The 24,390-nt window shown below is 36.3% G+C and overlaps 1 protein-coding gene across 3 annotated transcripts in view; it reads right to left on the reverse strand.

Annotated features, from left to right (window-relative positions):
* Positions 1–7,296: 7,296 nt before the first annotated feature.
* Positions 7,297–24,390, reverse strand: part of RIPK2 (receptor interacting serine/threonine kinase 2) — a 31,091-nt gene continuing 13,997 nt past the window's right edge. For all 3 annotated transcript variants that reach the window (XM_025922591.2, XM_086695526.1, XM_086695525.1), the window contains 8 exons: positions 22,590–22,747; positions 21,834–21,883; positions 20,105–20,266; positions 15,436–15,521; positions 11,948–12,037; positions 10,996–11,089; positions 8,950–9,105; positions 7,297–8,104 (listed from right to left, as the gene is read on the reverse strand). In XM_025922591.2, coding sequence (XP_025778376.1) covers positions 7,767–8,104; positions 8,950–9,105; positions 10,996–11,089; positions 11,948–12,037; positions 15,436–15,521; positions 20,105–20,266; positions 21,834–21,883; positions 22,590–22,747 — 1,134 coding nt within the window. In that variant the 3' untranslated portion in view covers positions 7,297–7,766. The remainder of the gene's footprint in view (positions 8,105–8,949; positions 9,106–10,995; positions 11,090–11,947; positions 12,038–15,435; positions 15,522–20,104; positions 20,267–21,833; positions 21,884–22,589; positions 22,748–24,390) is intronic.

The following is a 24,390-nucleotide window of genomic DNA, read 5'->3' on the forward strand; positions in this document are numbered from 1 at the left end:
TGTAGGTTAATATTCATGTAATACAGTAGTTTGTATTCGTTTAACTACTTCATAGGTGTTTTTTGTTTGTTTAATTACATATGCCCAGCTTTTGGTCTTACCTTTAGAAACAAAATAGCCATTCATCAATATAATTAAGATGGACATCAAGATCTTCACGTACATGAAGATATCCTTCACTCAGCTTTCCTACTTCACACTCATGCAGTGAGTAAATGCTATGGTTCCTATAGAAAGAATGAGTGTAGTGAGTGAAATACAACGTGCTGCTCACATCTGAGGCATGGGCCCTCACAAGAATCAGGGTTCAGGAAGGACTCTCCACAGGATAAAAGTCCATTGTTTAAAAAAACAAAAATCCTACACTTTCCGTTTACACGGTAGTTTTCAAACTTTATCTACTTTTATTTTCCTATCTATCTACAACCCATGGTGAAAGTGGCTTGATGAGTTCGGAAAATGATCCTGAAGTAGAACTTGGTCGCAGCACCTCCCTGCATCTCACCAGGCTTCTCTTCTGCATATGTGGGAAAAGTGGAGTTCACCTGTTGCACCCCTTGGGGAGGACATTCCCACAGAAGACCTCTCTTGTTTGCCTGTCCTCAGACCTTTGCTTGGCTGTTTTCTACAGATGGCATCCTCTACTGTACACGCCCTTGTGTTTGCCAAAATCCAGTGTTGCAAAGTCTATCTTGATAGTGACCTTCTTTAAGAAACTTCTCCTGGGGCGCCTGGGTGGCGCAGTCGGTTAAGCGTCCGACTTCAGCCAGGTCACGATCTCACGGTCCGTGAGTTCGAGCCCCGCGTCGGGCTCTGGGCTGATGGCTCAGAGCCTGGAGCCTGTTTCCAATTCTGTGTCTCCCTCTCTCTCTGCCCCTGCCCCGTTCATGCTCTGTCTCTCTCTGTCCCAAAAATAAAAATAAAATGTTGAAAAAAAAAAAAAAAAAAAAAAAAGAAACTTCTCCTGACCCCCAGTGCAAATGTGATCTCCCTCACTTTTGAAATTTTACAGCACTTGTTTATACTTTTCTGATGGAATGTCATTTTCGCTTATGCTGTTCTTTATATGTCTTATGCTATCACTAGGATATATATGCTAATTGTGGAAGACCCTATTTCTATGTCCCCACAGTTTCTAATGTGTAGAAGGTTCATAACTGAATAGAAGGGAACAGAATTAAACTATCAGTCCAGGTTCATGAACTGTTAGTGGGTGATGAACCTGGAGTTACCAGTTATTTTTCATAAAATTTGTAAAATCAATATGAAATAAATGAATGTAACTTTCAGGGAGATGAAGGCCCCAACTTAAAAAATCTAGTATTATCAGAAATACAAATGACTATTTTCCACAAATAGACTAGTCGTCAGCTAAATTTGAAATATTAGGTTGGCAGGGCTTTAAAATAGCCTACGAAGTCTCCCTGATTAGAGTAAGATTTTATGAGTCTGAAGGGAAAAGTAATATACTCACATATGCAGGCAGTCACGATCCATTTCCCTTCCTCATAAGCGACTCACATTTTGTCCAAAGAGGTGTGATAACAAATTTCATAAATGTGATTGTCTTTATGGCCTGTCTATCCTATTGGCTCAATGAGTAAAGATGATGAAAGTCAGATGAAGACAGTAAATCCACAAAATGCTTCCAAGATGTATGCATAGCTTGTCCTTGACTACTGGGTGGAGCTTTCCATAATATGAAGCCCCAAACAGTGAAAAAAGTCTAGTAATAGCTCAAACATTCAGGAAAAGCCTAAGAACCTCTGTGGGCAATACAAGTGTGCCCGAGCCTCATATATCCCACTATGAGACAGATGCCAGTTAGTACAATATTATGCTTAATTTGGACTTTTTCTTCTTGGTCCTCGTCTTGCTTGTCTTCTGCTGGTTCTCCATTACTGGGTGTGACATGTTTACCACAGCACAAAGAAAAATGACCAGCCATTTTGTGCTGGAACATTCCTGTGGGTTGGTGAAAAGAAAAAAAAAAATGATGCTATTCATGAGATGACACAAGAGAATGACAAAAACAACTTTTGACTCAAACCATAATAACGTAAAGAATGGTTGAAGGATATCCAGGAGAAAGTTTTGAAATGGTGTCACTGAGGGAACACACTATGAGTCAATTTTCAGCATGATCTACCCATTCATTTATTCATTTTGAAAAGCAGTTAAAGAACTCAGGAGGCATAGTTCTAGGAACACAAATAACAAAGCCTAGTCCTTGCCCTCAGGGCTCTCAGTCTGCTGCAAAAAGTCAGAACTCAATGAAAAAAATCACTTGGGCTGCAATGAGCTCATGAAGGAAGCAGCAACTAACCTGTCTGGGATTTTACGAGAGTGTCCTTATGGTTGGGAATGATGACTCAGTGCCATGGGGTGCATGAGAGGAAGAGTAAGTGGTATTCCAGGTAAAGTTCACAGCACACGCAAGGCAATGACAAAACAAAAATGCAAACAAAAAAGTAGTCTGGTGTAGTTGAAGTTTAGGGCATAGAGAGGGTGATGCTAGAAGCAGAGCCTGAAAAGCTACATAGCTGCTAACTTAAATGGTTTCTTGCCATCAGGAGATTGGCCTCTCTCCTGTGGATGTTTGGGGGACCCTTGAAGATTAAACAGGTGTGACATGATACATTTCTATTTCAGAAAGGTGGTCTGGCATTGAATGACAGGGCATTTCTTTACAGTAATTTAAAAAAAATATTAAATTCCAGCAGTTCAGTTTTGAAATCAGGCCATTTCTATCCACTGTAGTCAAGACATCATCTACTGAACAGTCTCTTAAATGGCTCTCCCTGCTCTAGCCCCTCTCCAGTCATCTTTAGTAATCTTCAAACATACCAACCACAAGACGTCATGTCATTTCTCTGCTTGAATTTATCTAGTGGCTTCCATTACACATATCATGACACCCAAACTCTTCCCCAAAGTCCTGTGTGATTCTGGCCTCTGCCTACTACTTTGGCTTCAGCTCACAGCTCCCTTGTCCTCAGTCACCACCTCCAATAACACTGGCCTCACTCATTCTCATCTTCACCTGCAGACTCCTCCTCTTCCCTAGGGGGAATCTCTCAGAGCTCTCCGTTTTCTACCACAACAAACTCCCTAGGAATGAGAAGTGGGAGTGAGAAGTGGGACGTTTTTCAAGAAGAAACAGTTGCTGGGTTACTATTTTGAAGATCATAGCTTGAAATTTTTCTAGATTTTACTTTGTGTCTACGTCATAGCAACTTCTACTTTTAAAGATATTCCCACTCAAATCTCTCTAAGGGTATTACTTATACCTATTTTAAGGTTGTCTTCTCGTTAGTCTTTAATTTTTATTTTCTTCAGATGTTGAATTTGGGGATTCTTTATACAGCTGGTCTACTTAAATCATGAGATTTTGGTGGGCACAGTGCCTTGCACCTAGATTTCATAAGCAGAGCCTGAACAATACCATATTGTTTCTATGTAAGGACAGGAGACAAGTTCCTTTTTAATATTTAATGTACTCATCCCCCAAACACCCAACAAAAGTATGCTTACATTGAAACACATTTTAGATGAAAAAATAATCCAATGCTCTAAAAACTGACCTGGAAATAGATACTATTTTGGTTAAACGTGTAGATTACATAGTCTTTTATGATAATGGGTAACACTTTAAGAATATTTCCATTATATTCATTAGTGAGTAGGTGCATAGTTGTACCTAAATAGTGATGATTAGTTGAGCTTCGTCAAGTTAAGGGAGGAAGCCTGTGGCATTCTGCAGACTCTTCCTTGGCCCAGTACCATTCAACATTTTAATTAGTAACTTGGAGGAAATTACAAACAGCAACTTTGTCAAATTTGTGGATGACAAGCTGGGAGATTCCAGATTTAGGAATCAAAACTATACTGAGTGGGTGGAACTAGGAATGAATTTAGAAAAATGAAGAGGGATAAAGGCATAGCCTTATATATGGGCCCCAAACCCAACTCAACTTTGAGTACAGAAAAGAAGGCAAAACAGCATAGTTACAAAAGACAGAGGATTTTTAGCTCATAGTTAAATATCAACTCAGCATCATGTGAGTGTTAAAAAATGGGCTTTTAATATATTAATTACAAGGGAGGAGATATCCCAACTGTGCTGGTAAGACCTAAATGGATTAGAAGTAACAGATGCAGTTGTGGGTACCATATGTGAAAAGAAATACAGATCATACCTCTTAAATAGCCATTGAAGGAAGGGATTATTTTAAAGTACAAAAAAAGCCATCAGGAACAGAAGTTACCTGGAAATATATAAAGAGTTGCCATATGGGTAAGGGAATAGATATACTCTATATACTATCCCAATGTTTGGAACCATGACCAATAGATATAAACAATAGGGAAATAGATTTTTAAATCACTGTAGGAAAGAAGTGACCTGTCTGGAGATGAAGCATATTGCCTGAATAGGTAAATGTTTCCCCCCCTCATCAATACAAGTTTTTGATCATGAGATACTTATCTATCTAAAGTCTTTATTTGAGGAATTTGAGGCATAACCTTGCATAATTATTCCTTTCAACCTAGACATTCATTAATTCTAGGACATCAAATTTTAAAAGATTAAGAGTGAAATTGGCAACAAGATTAAAGGCAGCATAATTTTCCAGGAAAAGGTTGAGAAGGGACAGATCAAATAAAAGAATTTTGTTTCTAAAAGAAATCTGGGGGTGTGACTTTGAAAAGAAAAAAAGTCCAGGGAAGGGGAGGAAAAGCAGGAGGTTGTTTGGGAACTGGGCTTGAGAGATGAGAGTACAGAGAAAAAACGCATTTCTGAAACCAGTGAGAGGTTTTGAGGATGGCTACACATGAAAGATTACTGATTCTCCTGTTCTCCCAATTGGTCATAGTTTTTCATCATAAATTAGGAAATTGAGTTGGGGTGGGGGAGGGTGAACAGAGGATTACCGACAGAAGGGAGATAAAAACCAGCTGCCGCTGCTGGGTACCTCCGCTGCCACGCCCCGGTCTTTTCACCGTGATGCCAGTTTCTCTAGTATAACTTTCAACGCATCCAGTCTTGCTTCTTGGCTTTCCCCACATCAGCTCTGCTCTTCTGCTGTCGTAATTCAAGTGTCTGATCCCTTCTAAAGTACTTCTTTAAAGAGCTGAGTGATAGATCCAATCAACTGATCTGATTATCATATTTAAGCAATCTTTCCAACATGCAAAACATGTCTAATATTGTTTTGGGAATTCAAGTGGATGCAAAAAAACCCAAAAGTTAAATTTCCTAATCACACCTCAGTTCTGAGACTACACCTCCTGAAGATAAGTGTGGCAGACACAAGGAAAACTGATCTGTGAACTAAAGGGAAATTATCTTATGCATAGTTCTATTTTGTTTCCTAAAAACAAAGGGGCTTGAACTTTAGCACACACATAATGGTCTGGATGGTTTATTGACATAGATTTCTGAACCTTACTACCTGAGATTAGTTCAGGTCTGAGAGAAGGGCCCCGTGAATTTGCCTTTCTCACAAGTTCCAAGTGATGTGAATGCAGCTGTTCTGTGGACATTTGTGGGTAAGACTGTTTTAAAACAGATGAACATAAGGGAAACAAAAATAATATAAAAACAGGGAAGGGGACAAAACAGAAGAGACTCATAAACGTGGAGAGCAAACTGAGGATTACTGGAGGGGTTGTGGGAGGGGGGACGGGCTAAATGGGTAAGGGGCATTAAGGAATCTACTCCTGAAATCATTGTTGCACTATATGCTAATTTGGATGTAAACTTTAAAAAATAAAAAATTAAATTAAAAAAAAGTACAAAGGAATGTCTCTCTCAAAAATAAATAAACATTAAAAAAAAGCAAAAACCAAAGTACAAAAAAAAAATACACTGCAAGGAATGCCACTTTCAGATTATCTAGTACTATCTAGTTAAAAAAGAGATAATTATAGATTATTAGGTCCCTTCCTTAAGTGACTGAATCTTACTATCATCCTTCTACTACGCTTCAATGATAGCTGGTACACTCACATTCTACCTATAATTCAGTATTTTGGATTGCCTTGAATATAAAATGAAACTTTATATATTATACATACACAATTAGTACCATTTGTGATATGTGGATCATTTTCAAATAAAATACAATTTTTAAAAAAACTGTAAAATTCTTGCTAAATACTGTTTCTGAAGTTTTGAGACTGAAGCCTATTCTTTTTCTTAACAAGGGGGATTAAAACATGACAGCACAACTGTGACATTCTCCTTTACTTAATTAGAAGGCTCAAGGAAGAACTGAAAGAACTTCTGTACCATATGACTCAAATGTTATTTGGTGCTGTATCTATGTACTACCTAAAACAATCGCATTTTCTCAACTTATTTCCCAAATTAAATCCTTATCCTAACATTTAAAAATAGGAGATAGAACAGATAACTCATATACTTAATTGGTTTCCATCTTTCCCTAGTAATTTCCGTATTTCTCAGAGATACAGTAATGAGGCACCACCAGTTAGTGTCAAGCTCCAAATGGAGATTAAAACACTCATCGTATAATCTTAATAAAATATTTAATTGACCCAATACCTTCTGGTCATTTAAAAAAGATGTTAACAGGGAAAGAGAGGGAAGAAGGGAGGGGCAGAGAGAGAGGGGGAAGGACAGAGGATCTGAAGTGGGCTCTGCATTGATGGCACATAGCCCTATGAGGACCTTCTGATCATTTTGACTCTTACTTTTTTTTATAATACTGTGGGTCTGATACCTCTTGAAAGTCTGTACTTTTGAATTTATCCTGCATCACACTTTTTGCTGACATTGGTAATAAACATTTTCAGAAGAGAGATTATTCCTTGTAAGTTTTCATTTAGTGACATAAGCTGTTAAACATAAAAATAACTCATGCTCTATCTTTATTGTTTTGGCTAAATCTGGTGAACAGATTAATAAGATAAAGATGCAGCCTTGATATTATGCAGCAATTAAAAAGGATGAGTTAGATTTATGTATGATCTGGAAGGCTACACATGATGTACTATTAAGTGCAAAAATTAGTGCCGTATAACGTATTAAAATGATAATACTAATGAAAGACCCTTTCCCAAATGAGCATATACTTTACATAGGAGTAGGAAGAAGGGTAAAGAAGGATACACATTATGTTCTTAACTTTGGTTACCTTGGTTGCTGGTTGTGGTTAGAAATGAGGGTGGAAACATGCTGAAAGATAAATTTTTTCTTCATATATTTTGTATTTTACTTTCGAAATATTTTTTTAAAGAGATTCCAATGAATAAGATTTAAAAATGTAATCTGGATAATAAAGTTTAATGAACAACTTTTTTGGAGAGGATTTGAACCTGGGACTATGCATGAGAAATGCTGTACTATCTCTAATTTAAAGGTTACATTTCAAAAAGCCAAACTGTATCTGAGACAAGTAATAAATAATCCAAAAGAAAGTGAATATGAAAATGGCTTCCATGAGAAATGCATGATACCGTAAGACATTGTTATGTACAAGAATGACATTATATTTGAAAACTAATTTCAATTAACCAAAGAGACAAATCGAACTATCTAGCAAAATGCAAACCTTCTACTATATTAATTAAAAAAAAAAAAAACTGTAATGTCACAGGAGAAGACTAATATTTACCTGAGGAAGAAACTCCATTAAAGCTTCTAATACTCATGTGGATTTTGTAAAAACAATATGATAAAGGCAACAGAAATATAAAATACTCTCATAGAATAACTTTTCTTCTTGAAAGAGAGTCACTTACAAGCTTTTATTTTGACATAAATTTAAAGATTGTGATAGAGAAACCACAAGTATTTCCGGGTAAGGCTGAAGACCCATTTGCTTGTTATCTTTCAACTTTTGTACTATAACTCTGGCAAATTCTTCTCCTTGAATGTCAGTGGTGTCCAGTAACTGTCTGACTTTTGAGGTTCTTGTAGGTTTGGTACTAATGAGTTCATAGTCCTCCTTCATGATCAAGTCCCTGGACAGAAGAGCATCCAGCGACTGGTTAAGGCAGGCTTCTGTCATCTGGCTCACAATATCTTCCCTTTTGCTCTGGATCCACTGTTGGGCTATGCCAGGCTGTAATCGCTCTGTAGGAGAGCAAGGGATGACAAATGAGTTGAGGACAGATAGACAGCTATGAAAAAAATTGGATGAAAAAAGAAACAGTAAGGAATAAAACCCAATTTTACTGTGATTAGGCTAATATGAAATACAAGTACTTTGGGGGATGCTGTTAATTTTCAGGAAACATACAGATATTTGGGTTCTCTCTTCTTTTCTTCAGTTCCCTTCCCAGAAAAAGCCTTTTTATATGCTATAGATCCATAGGAGCAAGCCCCACTCTGTTGCAGATATCTAGATCTATATTTCTATATCTATATATTTAATATAAAAGATACCTGCATATTTTTATTTTTTTTTATTTTTAAAAAAAATTTTGTTTTCAACGTTTATTTATTTTTGGGACAGAGAGAGACAGAGCATGAACGGGGGAGGGGCAGAGAGAGAGGGAGACACAGAATCGGAAACAGGCTCCAGGCTCTGAGCCATCAGCCCAGAGCCCGACGCAGGGCTCGAACTCACGGACCGCGAGATCGTGACCTGGCTGAAGTCGGACGCTTAACCGACTGCGCCACCCAGGCGCCCCAACCTGCATATTTTTAAAAAAACAAAAATAACTCTACCTTTAGTAACATATTAAGTCACACCTCCTCCTGGCAGTCCCTCACTAGATAGGTGTTCATGGAATACCATGTGGGCCTATTATTACATGTCAGCACTCACAGCTTCCAGGATTGGAAGGGCTTTCTTTCTTAAGAAGGTACATATTTATCATGTTGAAGAAATAAAGACAAAACTTCCTGTATGGCAAATCTACTGAACATATAGCTGTGAAGTAAACGGCATCATTTACAAAGTGTTGTATACTTACCTGAATTTCCCTCAGCTGAGAGTGGATTTATTACTGCTAAAGAGCATGGGGCAGTCCTGTGCTCACAACAGGTCACCTTTTGAGCTACAGAAATGTGACTATCACAACTGTGATTTACTGGATAGTGATACAGCGTAGAGAAGTCTTGAGTTTTTCCTACAAAACACAGTATCTTCGTTAGGGGCAGAAGAGTCCTTAGCTACTCTTATTAGCTAAAATATCAACATCTGGATCATACAGAGTATAGTATTCAATGTCTTTACATTTTTACTGGAATTAAAGCTGGTTCATAAATCTAATCCACAAGTAAATACATTTTAGAACAAAAAGGGTTTATGAAAGTTTTTTACCATACTTTTGTGTTTATGTAAATTATAAATTATGGAATTTTACTTCTTCATATAATCACATAATTCTTCTGTGTCTTCTTTCTCCTTCAGCACGTTAAGTGTGTCCTCTAAATCTATTTATGATGTGTGTTTTTCTACACCCTTCTCTGGTAATCCTATTCAATCTCAGGGCCTCAACTGTCACCTCTCTTCCCAAATCTATGTAATTAAATTTTCTGTCTTCGTTGAGCCTTAGTCTTAAATTTTCAACAGCCCACTGGACATCACCCTCATGTGTGCTGCTAAGCACCTCAAATTAAAAACAAAACACTAAGGGGCGCCTGGGTGGCGCAGTTGGTTAAGCGTCCGACTTCAGCCAGGTCACGATCTCGCGGTCCGTGAGTTCGAGCCCCGCGTCGGGCTCTGGGCTGATGGCTCGGAGCCTGGAGCCTGTTTCCGATTCTGTGTCTCCCTCTCTCTCTGCCCCTACCCCGTTCATGCTCTGTCTCTCTCTGTCCCAAAAATAAATAAAAAACGTTGAAAAAAAAAATTTAAAAAAAAAAAAAAAAAAAAACAACAAAACACTAAAAACTTAATTACACATCTAACTCTAAAATCCGTTTCAACTATTTCTGTTAATAGCACCAATGTTCTCCCAGTCACCAGGCTTGATAACTTGTTCAGTTCTTTTGTCTTCCTTCCTACAAGTGGAGATCTATAAATTCTTTCTTCCCACAAGTGAAGAGCTATAAAGCCCCTCAGTGTGTTCTCCATAACATCCCTTTCACTCTTTCTTCCTTCTTCTACTCTGAGGTCTCATAATCTCTCGTGTACTGCAGTAACAGGCCAAAAGTCTAACTGATTGGTTTCCCCACTTCCATTCTCCTTTTCCTTCCAAAATATTCCACATATTCTAGACAGGATGAGTCTTCCTAGAGCAAAAAGTTTTTTTATCAAGTCACACCCTTGCTCAAAAATTTGCAATAGTTGCTTCCCACCCAAGAGAAAAAGCTTAGCCTAGTGATAGAAATTGTGATAGTATGACTCTACCCTACTGATCTTTTATCTTTATTAATTCATATCCTCTTCACCAGCTAAACCCAACTACTCACTGTTCTTTGTGTTTTCTTGCTTCTGTGCCTCTATGTTGTTCCTTTTGCCTGGAAGGCCCATCTTTATAACTATAGGTCCAACCTTCAGTCAGAAACAATTTCTTCATGATGACAACATGGTGTAGTGGAGTGACATGAAAATATTTATCAAAAGACCTGGCTTCGAGTCTTGGGTTTGCCAGCTACTAACTATGTGATCCAGGAAGTCTTGATCTTAAAAATCTGTAAAATGAGGAATATCTCCCTCACAAGGTTGTTGTGAAATACTTTGTAAAAACTGTTACTTTTCCAGTGTATTACCATAGCTTTACATCCATATCACTTTCTATCTCTTTACTATGGTTATTTAGAAATATTACTCTTCCCTTAGAAGATATGTTTTTTAGAGTCTAACACAATGCCTTCAATATTTTAATGTATTTGTAGAACATCCCAGTACTATTTTCACATCTTTAGATTCTGACACTTAAAAAAAAAAACGAGTCACGACTGCAAATGAAAGACATGTTCCATATAAACCATGACTGCTTACCAATGATACGATCTTAAAAAAAAAAAAAAAAAAGGAAACCTTGCCAGCAATACTGATTGAAAAGTTTACATACTAGGTAAAAAATCACTGTCTTGAGACGCTGACAGGGACTTTGAGGCTCCAGTGGAACCACTAGTTTTATGGTGCTGAGAGGATCCACACGATTCCTAAAGTAAACAGAGGATAAATGATTTAGATTAATAAAAAATCATTTTAAAAGTTACACTGTTTTAATTTCTAAATAGTTGTTGCTTTTGGTTTAGTATAAAAAAGAACAAAACTATTACAATTTATACCTTACAAAATTAAAGAAACACATATATAAAATAATAAGCTTTATATATTCTTAGGAGAAATTATTAACTTGAAATATGAATGAATGCTACTGAAGAAATCTTTCCTTTTAGATGGTCATGCAAATGGCATTTTCCTTCCACTAATCACTGCAGGAGGTAAGGATAAGGGTGTACATTGGATAGTTTACATTTGGATAAATATAATGGTAAAACTATAATCAATGAGCAGGAATACTGCTCATTGTATAAAACAATGACAGGACAAAAGTTAATGGCAAACAGAAAAGCAAGGACTATGTATGATTCAATGAGATGAACATGGCATGAGAATTAGGAACACTGGATTTCAAACTGGAGATTGCCATGGGCTACCTAATAAATCCTAAAATCTCCCTAGCTTAGCTTTAGCTTCCCACATATTAAGGAAGGAATTAAGACTAATGACTTGTTTTTTAATTTAAATTTTTTTTTTAATGTTTATTTTTGAGAGAGAGAGAGATAGAGTGTGAGCATGGGAGGGGCAGAGGGAAAGGGAGATCCAGAATGTGGAGCAGGCTCCAGGCTCTGAGCTGTCAGCACAGAGCCCAACGCAGGGCTTGAACCCATGAACTGTGAGATCATGACCTGAGCCAAAGTCAGAGGCTTAACCGACTGAGCCACCCAGGCACCCCAAGACTTAATGATTTTTCATATTCTTCTCACATTTTGAGTTTATCGACATAATTTTACCTCTTGTGGCTCATGAGTTACAGGTATGTTCAGAGATGACGCCATTTCCTTCTTGTCGCATAAGTGAATAGTGCTCAAAGTACTCTGTAACTGGAATGAATGCATACATGTACTTTAGTTGGAAGTGATTAGGAAGCTTTATGAATCAAATACAATCTACTTAACATAATTTATGTTTATACAAAACAAATGAAAAGTAAAGTTACATCATTTGAGGATATATGATCTAAATGTAGAGACAGTGTAGTATAGGAGTAATAACTTTATAGAGAAACAAACTTTGAATCCTGCCTCATATTAATTGGTTACCTTGAGCACATTTATCTTTAAAGATTGACTAATACCTACATGCAGGATCGTTTTAGAGATTAAGTGAGGGAATGAATATAAAGTGTCTGATAAAAACTAGGTACTTAATAAATTTCAATTTATGTATGTGTATGTATCTATCCATAATTCTTAAGCATTTACTATATTTTAAGCACTGTGCTTGTAAGTACAGTATTATTTTACAGATAAGAAACTGAGGGCTGGAGTAAGTAAAGGATGCAGAGGGTACTAATGGAATGACGGGGGCTACGTAGCCAATCAGGTCTGGTTTAGAATCTCAGGATACCTAACCATTGGATTTTAGGTGTGAGACTTAATTTCAGTTTACTTATCTGCAAACTGGAGATAAGAATACCTACTTTTCAGGAATACTGTAAGGAGGATTATAAACAAAAAAAGCCCTAAGATTACTTAGTTAGCCTTCAATAAATGCTACTAGCTATTAAGTAGATGAGTTACATACATGCTATACCTCTCTATTAAACTCATTTAGTGATTTATTCCCATCTCTATAGAGCAATCTTGGATTAACTGCCATCACTAGTGAGTGATTTAAAAAACAAACCTATCAGTATGCTTTTTTTTTTCTCCAAACCAACATAATGCCAACTGCTCCCAGCCCTACATTATTCATACTTATTACGGTCTTCTCCATTACCGGGTAAGGAATTTTAGAAGAAAAGCAACTATTCATCTGTATTTATAATCTACCTACCATAGCACTTTGCACAAAGTAGTCCAATGAACATTTGTTAAATACATTTTTATGTGAACTTTTAGAGTTATTCTTTGGGTCTGTCTCTGTTATACAAGGCTTTTCTGTGATTTTAAATTTACTGAAACATTTTTGATAATGCAATATCCTTGAATTAGTAACATTATTTTTCATAACTCATCAGTTATGATAATTCAAGTTATTTATGAACTAGTAAATCAATCCCTAGAAGGAAATGAAATGGAATATTAAGGAGAAACTCCTTTTGGTTCAGTTGTTATTATTTAATTTATAAGAAAGGCTATCTGTGAAAACAAATTACGGGACCTGGTTCAAAGAAATGAAAAAAATGTAGGAACCTCAAATGAGTCACCTTAACTGGTAGTCTTTGTTTTCAGAAGTTTCTTGATGAAAAATCTTATTAAATTTGTATTCTATTGTTGGCCCTGCCATTAACTAGCTGCGTAGGGTATTATGTAACTTTCCTATACCTCAGTTACCTCATCCATCAAACAGAAATGATATTCTTTCCCTACTAGTTTCACAGAATTGATACAGAATTTCTTTTTAAAAAAATTTTGAGTGAAAACAATATAGCTATTTAAAAATGCCAAAGAAAGTAATGCTTTTTTAGTAATTTAGCAATGCTATCATCAAAGGGTATTCAGGTATTTGAAAATATGTACTTTAAACTATTTTATTAAAAAAAAACAAAATTTCTTCTAAAATTTAAGGTTTATTTAATTTTTAAATATTTATTTGTTTAGAGAAAGACAGAGACAGTGTGAGTGGGGGCGGGGCAGAGAGAGAGACAGAGAGAGAGAGAGAGAGAGAGAGAGAGAGAGAGAGAGAGAGAGAATGAATATGAATATATCCCAAGCAGGCTCCATGCTACCATGCAGAGCTGGACGTAGGGCTCAAACTCACAAACAGAGATCCAGACCTGAGCTGAAACCAAGAGTTGGACACTTAACTGACTGAGCCACACCCCAAAATTAACCATTTTGAATATAGGTCATAGTATTTAAGTAGTTTGGGGACAAGAAAAAAAAACTGATATGGTTCTCTTCCACTTTACAACCAAGAGAACCAATTCCTCTATTCACCTTTGCTTGGCAGAAGAAGAAAAAGCTGGAAGGAGACAAAGAGAACTGAAAAGATAAAGCAAAAGTAAGTATTACAGAAGTCTGTAGCTACTAAGAAGTGGAGACACTGGAATGTGCTAAAAAAGATTGTACCTACTGAGAAGTAGGAAGGTCAGTGAAAAGCTATCAAAAGAATTAAAACACAGTTCTTTAGTGCCTTAAAAAGAGGCACTGATACTGCTATCTTCAATTTTCAGTTTGGTTAAAGGTAGTCGTCTTCTTCACACATTTCCCTTTTAAACCAAGGTTATGTCAAAGATACAGCAAATTGCAAGAAGCAATCAAGGTCATGTAGTGATACATAAATTGTAGACTATGCTTGTTCACAACTTAAGACTTTGGTTAATAGCTGATTATTTTTATTATTATATCTCAAATGCAATTTAATGAAACTCAGCACTTGCTGAGCTCAACTATGCTTACTTTGTCCCTAAAGTGCTGTATGGTTACTTTTTAATACATTTTGATAAATTTTAAAAAATGTTTATTTATTTTTGAGAGAGAGAGTGAGAGAGGGAGACAGAGAATCTCAAGCAGGCTCCACGCATTAGCACAGAGCCCAATGTGGGGCTCAAACCCATGAGCCATGAGATCATGACCTGAGATGAAATCAAGAGTTGGATACTCAATCAACTGAGCCACCCAGGCATCCCTCAAATCTATAATATTAAGAAAACGTTTCAGTAATAGGGCCCTTCAATTGTTCTGATCTACAAAAGCCAGAATGAGTCAATAAGACAATTGTTCTAAGTAATTCTTAGCAACGGTTACTTTGATTTATGTAACATGGAGTGTTTGAGTGGGAAAACAAACCAAAATAAAGCAATAAAAAATACACATTTTAGTCTCAATTAATACAATTCTATAGCTTAACTTTTTATAAATCTAAAAAAAGCCCAAGAACATTGAATAAAAAGAAGTGAAAGAACCCAGATTTCTTTACTCTGTATATATTACAACATTAGGGAAGAAATACAGGTTAAAAAAACTCTAGTGACTTAGGGCATTCATTGTACATAACTGGTATTCATTACACATTTTAAATTTACATTTGATATATGGGAGTTCTAGAAATGTCTCTGAAATCTAGAATTGGCCATTTGAATGAAATGGAAAAGCTCTTTGGTGACAGAGAAAACAGTATTCATAGTCTCTGGTAAACTCTACCGCCCTAATACTGTAGCCTGTATTTGTGAAAAGTAGATACACAAAAATGGAATTTAACTAAGCTGAAAATCTCCATGAATTATATATGATTATTTAAATTTCAATTTCCATTATTTCATTTAGCAATTTACCTTTGTTTTCTTTAGTTGAATAACAGCTTCAAGAAAAGTTATCTCTTCAAATGTCCTCAGAACTGGTTCAAGTTCTATTAAACATTCTACATGAGAAAAAAAAAAAAAACTATTTGAGTTCAGATCTAATCATTAAATTGAAAAATATAAATGCTAATATTTACCTGATAAGGCCCTAGGTCAATTTTTCCCCAAACTGATGACACTCAACTCTGTTAAGAGCCTTTACATATGCATATAGATAGAAATATAGATCATGGAATACACTTGAGGGTCTAAAAATAAACCTTTATAGTTACGGTCAATTGCTTTTTGACCAAGTTGCTGAGGCAATTCAATGGGAAAAGGATCATCTTTTCAACAAGTGGTGCTAGGACAGCTGGATATTCACATGAAAAAAGATAAATAATTTAGACTCTTACCTCATGCCATACATAGAATTAACTTGAACCATATTGTGCACTTAAATGTAAATACAGGAGAAAATCTTCATGACCTTTGGTTAGGTAAATAATTTTTAGATATGACATTAAAAACAGGGTCCATAAAGAATTGTAAATGCACTTCAAAAAAACTGAAAACTTTTGCACTTCAAAAAGCTGCTATTAAGAAAAATGAAAAGACAAGCCCCAGACTGGGAGAATATTTCTTGCATATCATGGATCTGGCTAAGACTTATACCTAGAATATATAAAGAGCTCTGACAATAATAAGGCAGATAAACCAATTCAAAAATGGGAATATAACATGATGCAACCATTTTGGAAAACATTTAGGAGTTTCTGAAAAATGAAAGATAAATTTACCATGCAACTCAGCAACTCAACTCATAGGTACCAATATAAGAGAAATGAAAACATGTTCACACAAAGACTTGCATGTGAGCAGCCACAGCAGCATTATTCATAATAGCCAAGAAACAGAAACAATCATAATCACTACAACAACAACAACAACAACAACAACAACAACAACATATAAACTTGTTGCCAAAGGGAGAGGCCAGGGCTCCGGATATAAAACTGATCATCACTAACGGATGGTATATAAAGCTTTGGTGTGGACTGGATCACCTAGGGGGAGAGTATAGATAGTAAATAGGTAGTAAAGGATCCATGTTAGAGCTCTGAAGCATTCCAACAGTTAGAAATTGAGTAGAGGAAGTGAAAGAGACTGAGAAAGAGAGGATGCTGAGAGTGTAGCTTCTTCTGTCTTGAAGCCACCAGAAAGAAAGTTTCAAGGAGGGAATGTCTAATCTGGTGAGAGGCCAAGTAAGATAAGCAGGATTTTCTAACATTACCATCCTTGGTAACTCCAACAGTGTAGCTTTCGTGGAGATATGAAAACAGAAGACTGATGTAAGTTTGTCAAAAACTGAATTAGACGGAAAGAAGCAGGGAAAACAAGTACGGGTAATTCCTACAAGGTGTTTAGATTTCAATGGGGGCAGAAAAATGAGGTGACACTGAAAGATGATATGGGGTTAAGATTTTTTTTTCCTATATAAAGATAGGAGATAATAATGGAATATATCTATATGACAGCTGAATGGCCCACTAGATAGGCTGAGATGGACACTCAAGAACAGAGACAATATAAGGACGAGAAGCTGAAGAGGGCTTGGGAATTGTATCCAGAGCACAAGTGATACGTTTACATTTGTGTTAAGTATATATATGGACACTTTTTTCCACTGGAAAAGAGATAAGGCAGGAAAGATGGCTACAAGTACAATGAAGTTTGTGGATACGGTAGTGGAACTGTGGGTAGTACTCTCTTATGGTTTCTATTTCTTAGTGCAGTGTGAGAACAGGTGATCTGTTAAAGGGAAGATGGAGCATGGGACGAAGGAGGTTTAAGAAGGGATGCCATGGGGCACCTGGTTAGCTCAGTTGGTTGAGCGTCCCACTCTTGATTTCAGCTGAGGTCATGATCCCAGGGTCGTGGGATGGAACCCTGCATAGGGCTCCATGCTGACTGTGGAGCCTGTTTAAGATTCTCTCTCCCTCGCCCCTCTCTCCACTTGCATTCACTCTCTCTCTAAAATAAAAAAAAAAAAAAATTTTAAAAGAAGGGAGGCTAAGGTATTAACCCTGTCTTCTTTTCCTAAGCTCAGAATCTACCAAGAAAAGCCACAAAAAAATGATAAATGATGATTAAAGTATCACCTTTATGACCAATAAAGATTAATAGAGAAATTACCTTTAGATCTGTAGCCAAAGGGCTTGGAAAGAATTCACAGCTTTACTCAGCCAGAGTCTACATCTACTTCCACATGGGGGAGCAGAAAATGTATGTATCCTTTAGATAGGCTGACGTCTAAAAGAAGGAAAAAAACTGAGAAGGGACCAGGTAAGCATGCTCAGTTTTTCTCCAAAATTAACAAATAAGATAAAGTCTGAGGAAGACTGTTGAGGGACACATAGAAGTTAGAAAATATTCTCCCTATACTTTGCTTTTTTGGGGATTGAAATGGAATTTCATCTTCACTTTGGAAACATAAAAAAATGGGACTTGTGTGTCTCCGACAGTAATACATATAATCACTGATTAAGACAGCAAATCTCAAACTTTTAGGTCTCAGGACTCTTTAAAATTATTGAGTATCCCAGTTTTTGTATATGTGGGTCATATCTATTGATACTTACTATATTAGAAATTATAACTGAGAAAATTTTAAAACATCGGAGTGTATGAGAACACATTCCATTAATTGCTGGAGCAGTGAAACCATCATACCTGATTTAGCCTCTGAAAAAATCCACCGTGTACTCATGAGAGAATGAGAATAAAAAGGGAAATTAATATCTTAGTATTTCTTATTCTGAAAACAGTTTTGATTTTGTGAATCCTTGTGAAAGTCTCAGGAACCAACCACCCCAGGGGTCCTTGTACCACACCTTAAGAACAGTTGATCTCTGAGAATGGAATACTAGAGATGTATTTGAGAAGCATAATAGAATTGCTAAGTAGTGTTTAGTGTGTAGTTTTGGCCACTAATTTAAAGAGAAACCAATAACTTCCACTTCTGGAGCAATAGGGTAGGATTTACCGTCCTGCCCTAAAATGACCAAAAAAAAACCAAACAAAATACACGAAACAGTGGTTTTCAATACACTAGATACTGGGCAACAAAGGACAGAGATCTCTGAAGTGGGAAACAAATAAGGTGAGCCCTAGGACTGCCCAGGCTTGCTGCCTAGAGAGAGTTTCCAGCTGCAGCTTATAGGGAAAGTAAGGTGGGACCTCACTTCTCAACTGAGTGGGAAGTTAATTGAGGAGAGGGGGCTGAGAGTCTGGGCAGACCAAGGCAGATAGAGTTCAGAGGACAGTACCAGAGAGGGGAGAGGTAACACAGAGAGACAGCTCTGTGATCTGCAGAGGGCTCCTTTAAGTACTGATCAATGCAGGGTAGAGAAATCATTAAGCCAAAAGTCAAAGTCTTCAAAGAACAATAAAGAAAAACCAGGAAGTCTATAGAAAAGTAAGTATTGCCTAATGGTATGATCTTCATAGGAGCTAGAAGTTTTAGAGAATGGAAAAGAAATGAGTATTTGGAAGTGGCACTGGGGACAAGGGAGATATAGACCCTCCCAGATAGCTCTGGGAAATAAATGTGAATCCATTACAAGCAACTTTTGATTTTTTAAATATAGTAATGATAAGCAGTGAACACAAATTGCGAGTAAAAAATATATTTCATTGCTTTTATAGTTAAAAGATATTTCTTTTAACTATAATTAAATATATTTTAATTATATGTTTAAAATATGTTTTAATTAAATATATTTCATTGCTTTTATAGTTAAAAGCCTAGTCTGTGGCTTATTTTTCACTTTATCTTAATCACATCTCTTGAAGTGCAAAAATTTTCAATTTTTTCCAAGTCCAATTATCCTTTTTTTCATGTATCTTGTTTTTTTTTTTAAATTTTTTTTTTTTCAACGTTTATTTATTTTTGGGACAGAAAGAGACAGAGCATGAACGGGGGAGGGGCAGAGAGAGAGGGAGACACAGAATCGGAAACAGGCTCCAGGCTCTGAGCCATCAGCTCAGAGCCTGACGCGGGGCTCGAACTCACAGACCGCGAGATCGTGACCTGGCTGAAGTCGGACGCTTAACCGACTGCGCCACCCAGGCGCCCCTCATGTATCTTGTTTTTGATGTCATATAGAGAGTTCTTTGCTCACCATAAGGTCATAAAAATATTCTATGTTTACATTTAGATGATGATCCATTCTACCTCTGAAATAAATCTTAATTCTATCTATCTAATTTTTCTATCTAGGATTACCACCTTAATTAGTAAACTCTTGACAGTCTCTTAGCTGGTCTCTTTGCATCCACTCCTGCCCTTCTTCAGTCAATTTTCCACACAGCAACAAGAGTGCTCTCTTCAAAACTTAAATTAGATCATGTCATTTCCATACAACACACATATTAATGCTATTCTATTGTACTTGGAGTAGATTTATAACCTTTTGGTGGTAGCCCAACAGCTTCTCCTTATCTCTCTAATCTCATCTCATAAAATAAAAACAGCACCTGAATTAAAAAAAAACCTTTAAGTTTGCCATCTAACTTGTGTAATTTTTCAAGGAATATTTTATTCATAGTATAGTCACTATTTTTCTAATTCCAAATGTCCAAATTAAAACTGTACACTCACTTAGGAAAGATGGTCTTTCATCTGGATTTTGTGCCCATCCACTTTCTATTAGAGAGATCATGAGTGCTCGATGAGGTATATCCAATGGTAAATTTTCTTCATTAGTGTCAGGTCGATGTCCTTGTGACACACTATACATGATCTGCAAAGGATTGGTGACTTCTGTCAAAAGAAATATATTTCATTTATTAGAAATATATTATGATCCAATAGATTACTTAAATACGAGGGAAACTTAAACTGTTGGGAATAATGCATTATCCCCCGCCCCCCCCCCGCTTTCTGTTAAAGAAATATATATGGGGGCGCCTGGGTGGCGCAGTCGGTTAAGCGTCCGACTTCAGCCAGGTCACGATCTCGCAGTCAGTGAGTTCGAGCCCCGCGTCAGGCTCTGGGCTGATGGCTCAGAGCTTGGAGCCTGTTTCCGATTCTGTGTCTCGCTCTCTCTCTGCCCCTCCCCCGTTCATGCTCTGTCTCTCTCTGTCCCAAAAATAAATAAACGTTGAAAAAAAAAAAATTAAAAAAAAAAAAAAGAAATATATATGTACAAATATATATTCCAGTCATTGAGATTTGTCTGCCTCCTGTGGTGGAGTTTATAGCTTCACCTCACCTCATTAATTTTAAGCTTGGTCATGTATCTGATTTGGCCAATGGAATGTGAATACAGCAGAGCACAAGTAGAACTGAGTAGAACCTAGTATAGCCAAAGATGGCCACTCACTTCATACGTGAATGAGAAATATACGTTTATTTAGTAAGCTACTGAGATTCTGAGGTTGTTACACATCAAACTGACCCTTACGAACAGAATGGAAGAATCAGAATAAAGAACTGGACAATATTATCAGAAAACTTTGAAATTATTCTTTAATGATTGCTGGTTATTACAGAAGAAACATGAATAAAATTTTCAAATAAAGAATTTTAGAACTGGACTGAATCAAAAATAAATATTCAAAAATTTCATTTTGCAAATGAAAAAAAAAAGAGGACTCAAGATTAAGTGGCGTGATCACAGAGCTAATTACTATCAGAACAAGAATTATAATCTACCTTTTTCTGACCCTTAATCCAGTATAGTTTCCAATATACAGTGGATTCAGAATTGATAAACTATTATGTTTTTATAGTATGTTTCCACAAAATGAATGGTAGGCAGATTCAAAATAAGATGGGCTTTATTTAGATAGTTCTGAATGTGGCCTAGCAACCTGATGTCATCCAGAACAAGGAAGTGAGGGGAACCTGGGTAGCTCAGTCAGTTAAGCATCTGACTTTGGCTCAGGTCATGATCTTGCAGTTCGTGAGTTCAAGCCCCATGTTAGGCTCTGGGCTGACAGCTCAAAGCCTGGAGCCTGCTTCGAGTTCTGTGTCTCCTTCTCTCTGCCCCTTCCCCACTCACACCCTGTCTCCCTGTCTCTCTCTCTCTCAAAAACAAACATTAAAAAAAAATTTTTTTTTAAAGATTTAAAAAAAGTACAGGGGTGCCTGGGTGGCTCAGTCAGTGAAGCGGCCGACTTCGGCTCAGGTCATGATCTCGCGGTCCGTGAGTTCGAGCCCCACGTCGGGCTCTCTGCTGACAGCTCAGAGCCTGGAGCCTGTTTCAGATTCTGTGTCTCCCTCTCTCTGACCCTCCCCCGTTCATGCTCTGTCTCTCTCTGTCTCAAAAATAAATAAACGTTAAAAAAAAATTAAAAAAAATAAAAAATAAAAAAAGTACACGTACCTTCAAAAGGCTGTTTTCTGGATAAGACTTCCCATGTGATAACTGCATAGCTGTTTAAGATAAAAATATACATACAATACATTATAAACTAACTATGCATAATAAACTAAAATAGCACTGATTTTAAAAGCTGACTACGGAGAGATCATTTTTGAAAGGGACAAGGTAGTGAAATACTGTATAAAGAACTACCAATACAACCAAGACCATGAATATTTATATACAGGTTTGCTTTGAAAGGGAATTAATCCAATTTGAAAAATTAGCAAATTACTATAATAAAAATGTGAAGTTATAGGAAAGGATAATTTGTTGTGGATGATTCTTTAAAGACCTCTAATTACATGATTCTATTATTCACACAAAATAAACAGCAATAAAAAAGATGGTTTTATGCAGCCCTACTCTATTGACTTTTTTTGGTCTAAATACTATCTCCTTTTGTAGTGTTAAGTGTTGACCACACTGTTTCCTTCCCTCCTCCATCAATGTCAGATATGATTAAAAAAAAAAAACCTTTGAGTACTATATTATAAATTCACAGGACAAAAAATGTGCCTTAAATTTTTTTCAAGGATGTAAAAGTAGCTTAAAGCAAGGAATCTTTTATTTGAAAAATATTAATCACTGTGGTCTCTATTTTTGCCACACTTATGAGAGAGAAGAGTAAAAATCACATTTTAAAATGTAGCTTTGAAATTCTGATTAATCTTATTTTTATACAAAGTTAACTCTGAGCAAAAGTAACAATTATACCTATATATATCATGCTTGACACTGGCCCTTGATTTTTGTCCAGGTTCATAGTTCTCAGGTGGCATATAGATAATTGTCCCTCCTTCTGGTGAAGATTTACTACTTCGTGATTGTGAGAGGGACATCATACGCCATTTTGATAAACCAAAATCTGCAATCTGTAAGGGAAAAGAGTAAATAACTGAATTTAAAATTTTTTTCTTTAAAAAAAACAAGAATTGACTCTCTTTGTCTATATTCACTGTATTGAGATATGACACTAGAGGAAATGTTCTATATTAATATTTTCTTTCTATATATTCTATCAGTTTCTTTATTAATTCTAGAGTGCTGAGCCCAATAACTCTAGAAGCAATAGATACTGACTTGAAGTTCAGCATAATATCACAGATTTTAAAATGGAGAATGAGTTTTGAAAAATTAAGCAGGAATATTTTGTGCCTTAAATTCTGAACGAGCATATACACCAAACACTACTTTTTAAGACAAGTAGTTTTATAGCATGTGCTTTCAAAATTCACCCACACCCCAAAGAACTGCTAAACTACTGGTATCTAATATGATTGCCACTGGGTATTGTTTGCAACTCAGATTTATATGTTCTTATTTATAATGCCCTAAAAATAGTAAGCTTCAATTGTGAAGTAAAATTTCGATATAGTATAGGTCATTATTATATGATTTATGCTTACTGCTAAAAGAGTCACATCTGTTGGCAAGAGTCTATTTAGCATATAAAGCATATTTATGTCCATGACAAGGACTGCTTGAAGAATTATGGGTGACATTCTGTGCTTCTGATATATCCTTTAAAGTTTTGCTTCACTAGTAAATTTTATGCAGATATTCCACAACACCTTATAACTCTCTATTTAAAAGGTTCCTTATTTTTTTTTTTTTAAATGGAAGACAAAAGGGGCACCTAGGTGGCTCAGTCGGTTGAGCATCCGACTTCGGCTCAGGTCATGATCTCAGTTTGTGAGTTCGAGCCCCACATCGGGCTCTGTGCTGACAGCTCAGAGCCTGAAGCCTGCTTCGGATTCTGTGTCTCCCTCTGCCCCTTCCCCGCTCATGCTCTGTCTCTCTCTGTCTCTCAAAGATGAATAAAAGTTAAAAAAAAATTAAAAAAATGGAAGACAAAATATAATAACAGAAATAGTATTTTATGGACAAAAGGGTATAGGACTCTAAAAACATTTAATTTGAATTACTTAGACCTTCACACTGCATAATTTAGGATCAACAGAGGGAAATGAGCTCTATCCAGTACATCATTTGTGTTTCAATTACTTAACTCTTCCATTTTTACTAGTTTTAATAGAAGAAACAATTTGTTCAGTGTTTAAATGTTTTTTAAAAAAAAATTATGGCTCCACTCTAAAAAGGGAGGGGGTAGGCTATATGAATTTTTCCATACATTATTAAAATAAAAGGGTAAGTCTAAGGAAAAAAAAAAAGTAGAAAAGACCCAGAGAAAATATGGTGCCAATACATGAAGAGCTACGCTGGATTGACTGAAAGGCAATATACCATGTGGCCAAGAACACGGGTTCTGGAGCCTAGGTTATTTAGATTTAGATTCCAATACTACCACTTAATTAACTATGTGTGAACTCGAGCAAGTTTTTAAATTTCTCTGCCTCAGATGACCCATCTGCACACATGTGCAGTGGGGATAACAACACTGTATCACAGGTTTGAGAAAATTAAATGCCTTATTCTAAGCAAAGCCCTCAGAACAATATCTGGCACACAATAAGTGATCCGTATGTGTTAATGTTAGTGTTTTGTATATAGGTTG

The sequence above is a fragment of the Puma concolor genome, chromosome F2 (genome assembly GCF_028749965.1).
Source record: "Puma concolor isolate L17-30 chromosome F2, mPumCon1.1.hap2, whole genome shotgun sequence".
NCBI lineage: Eukaryota > Metazoa > Chordata > Mammalia > Carnivora > Felidae > Puma > Puma concolor.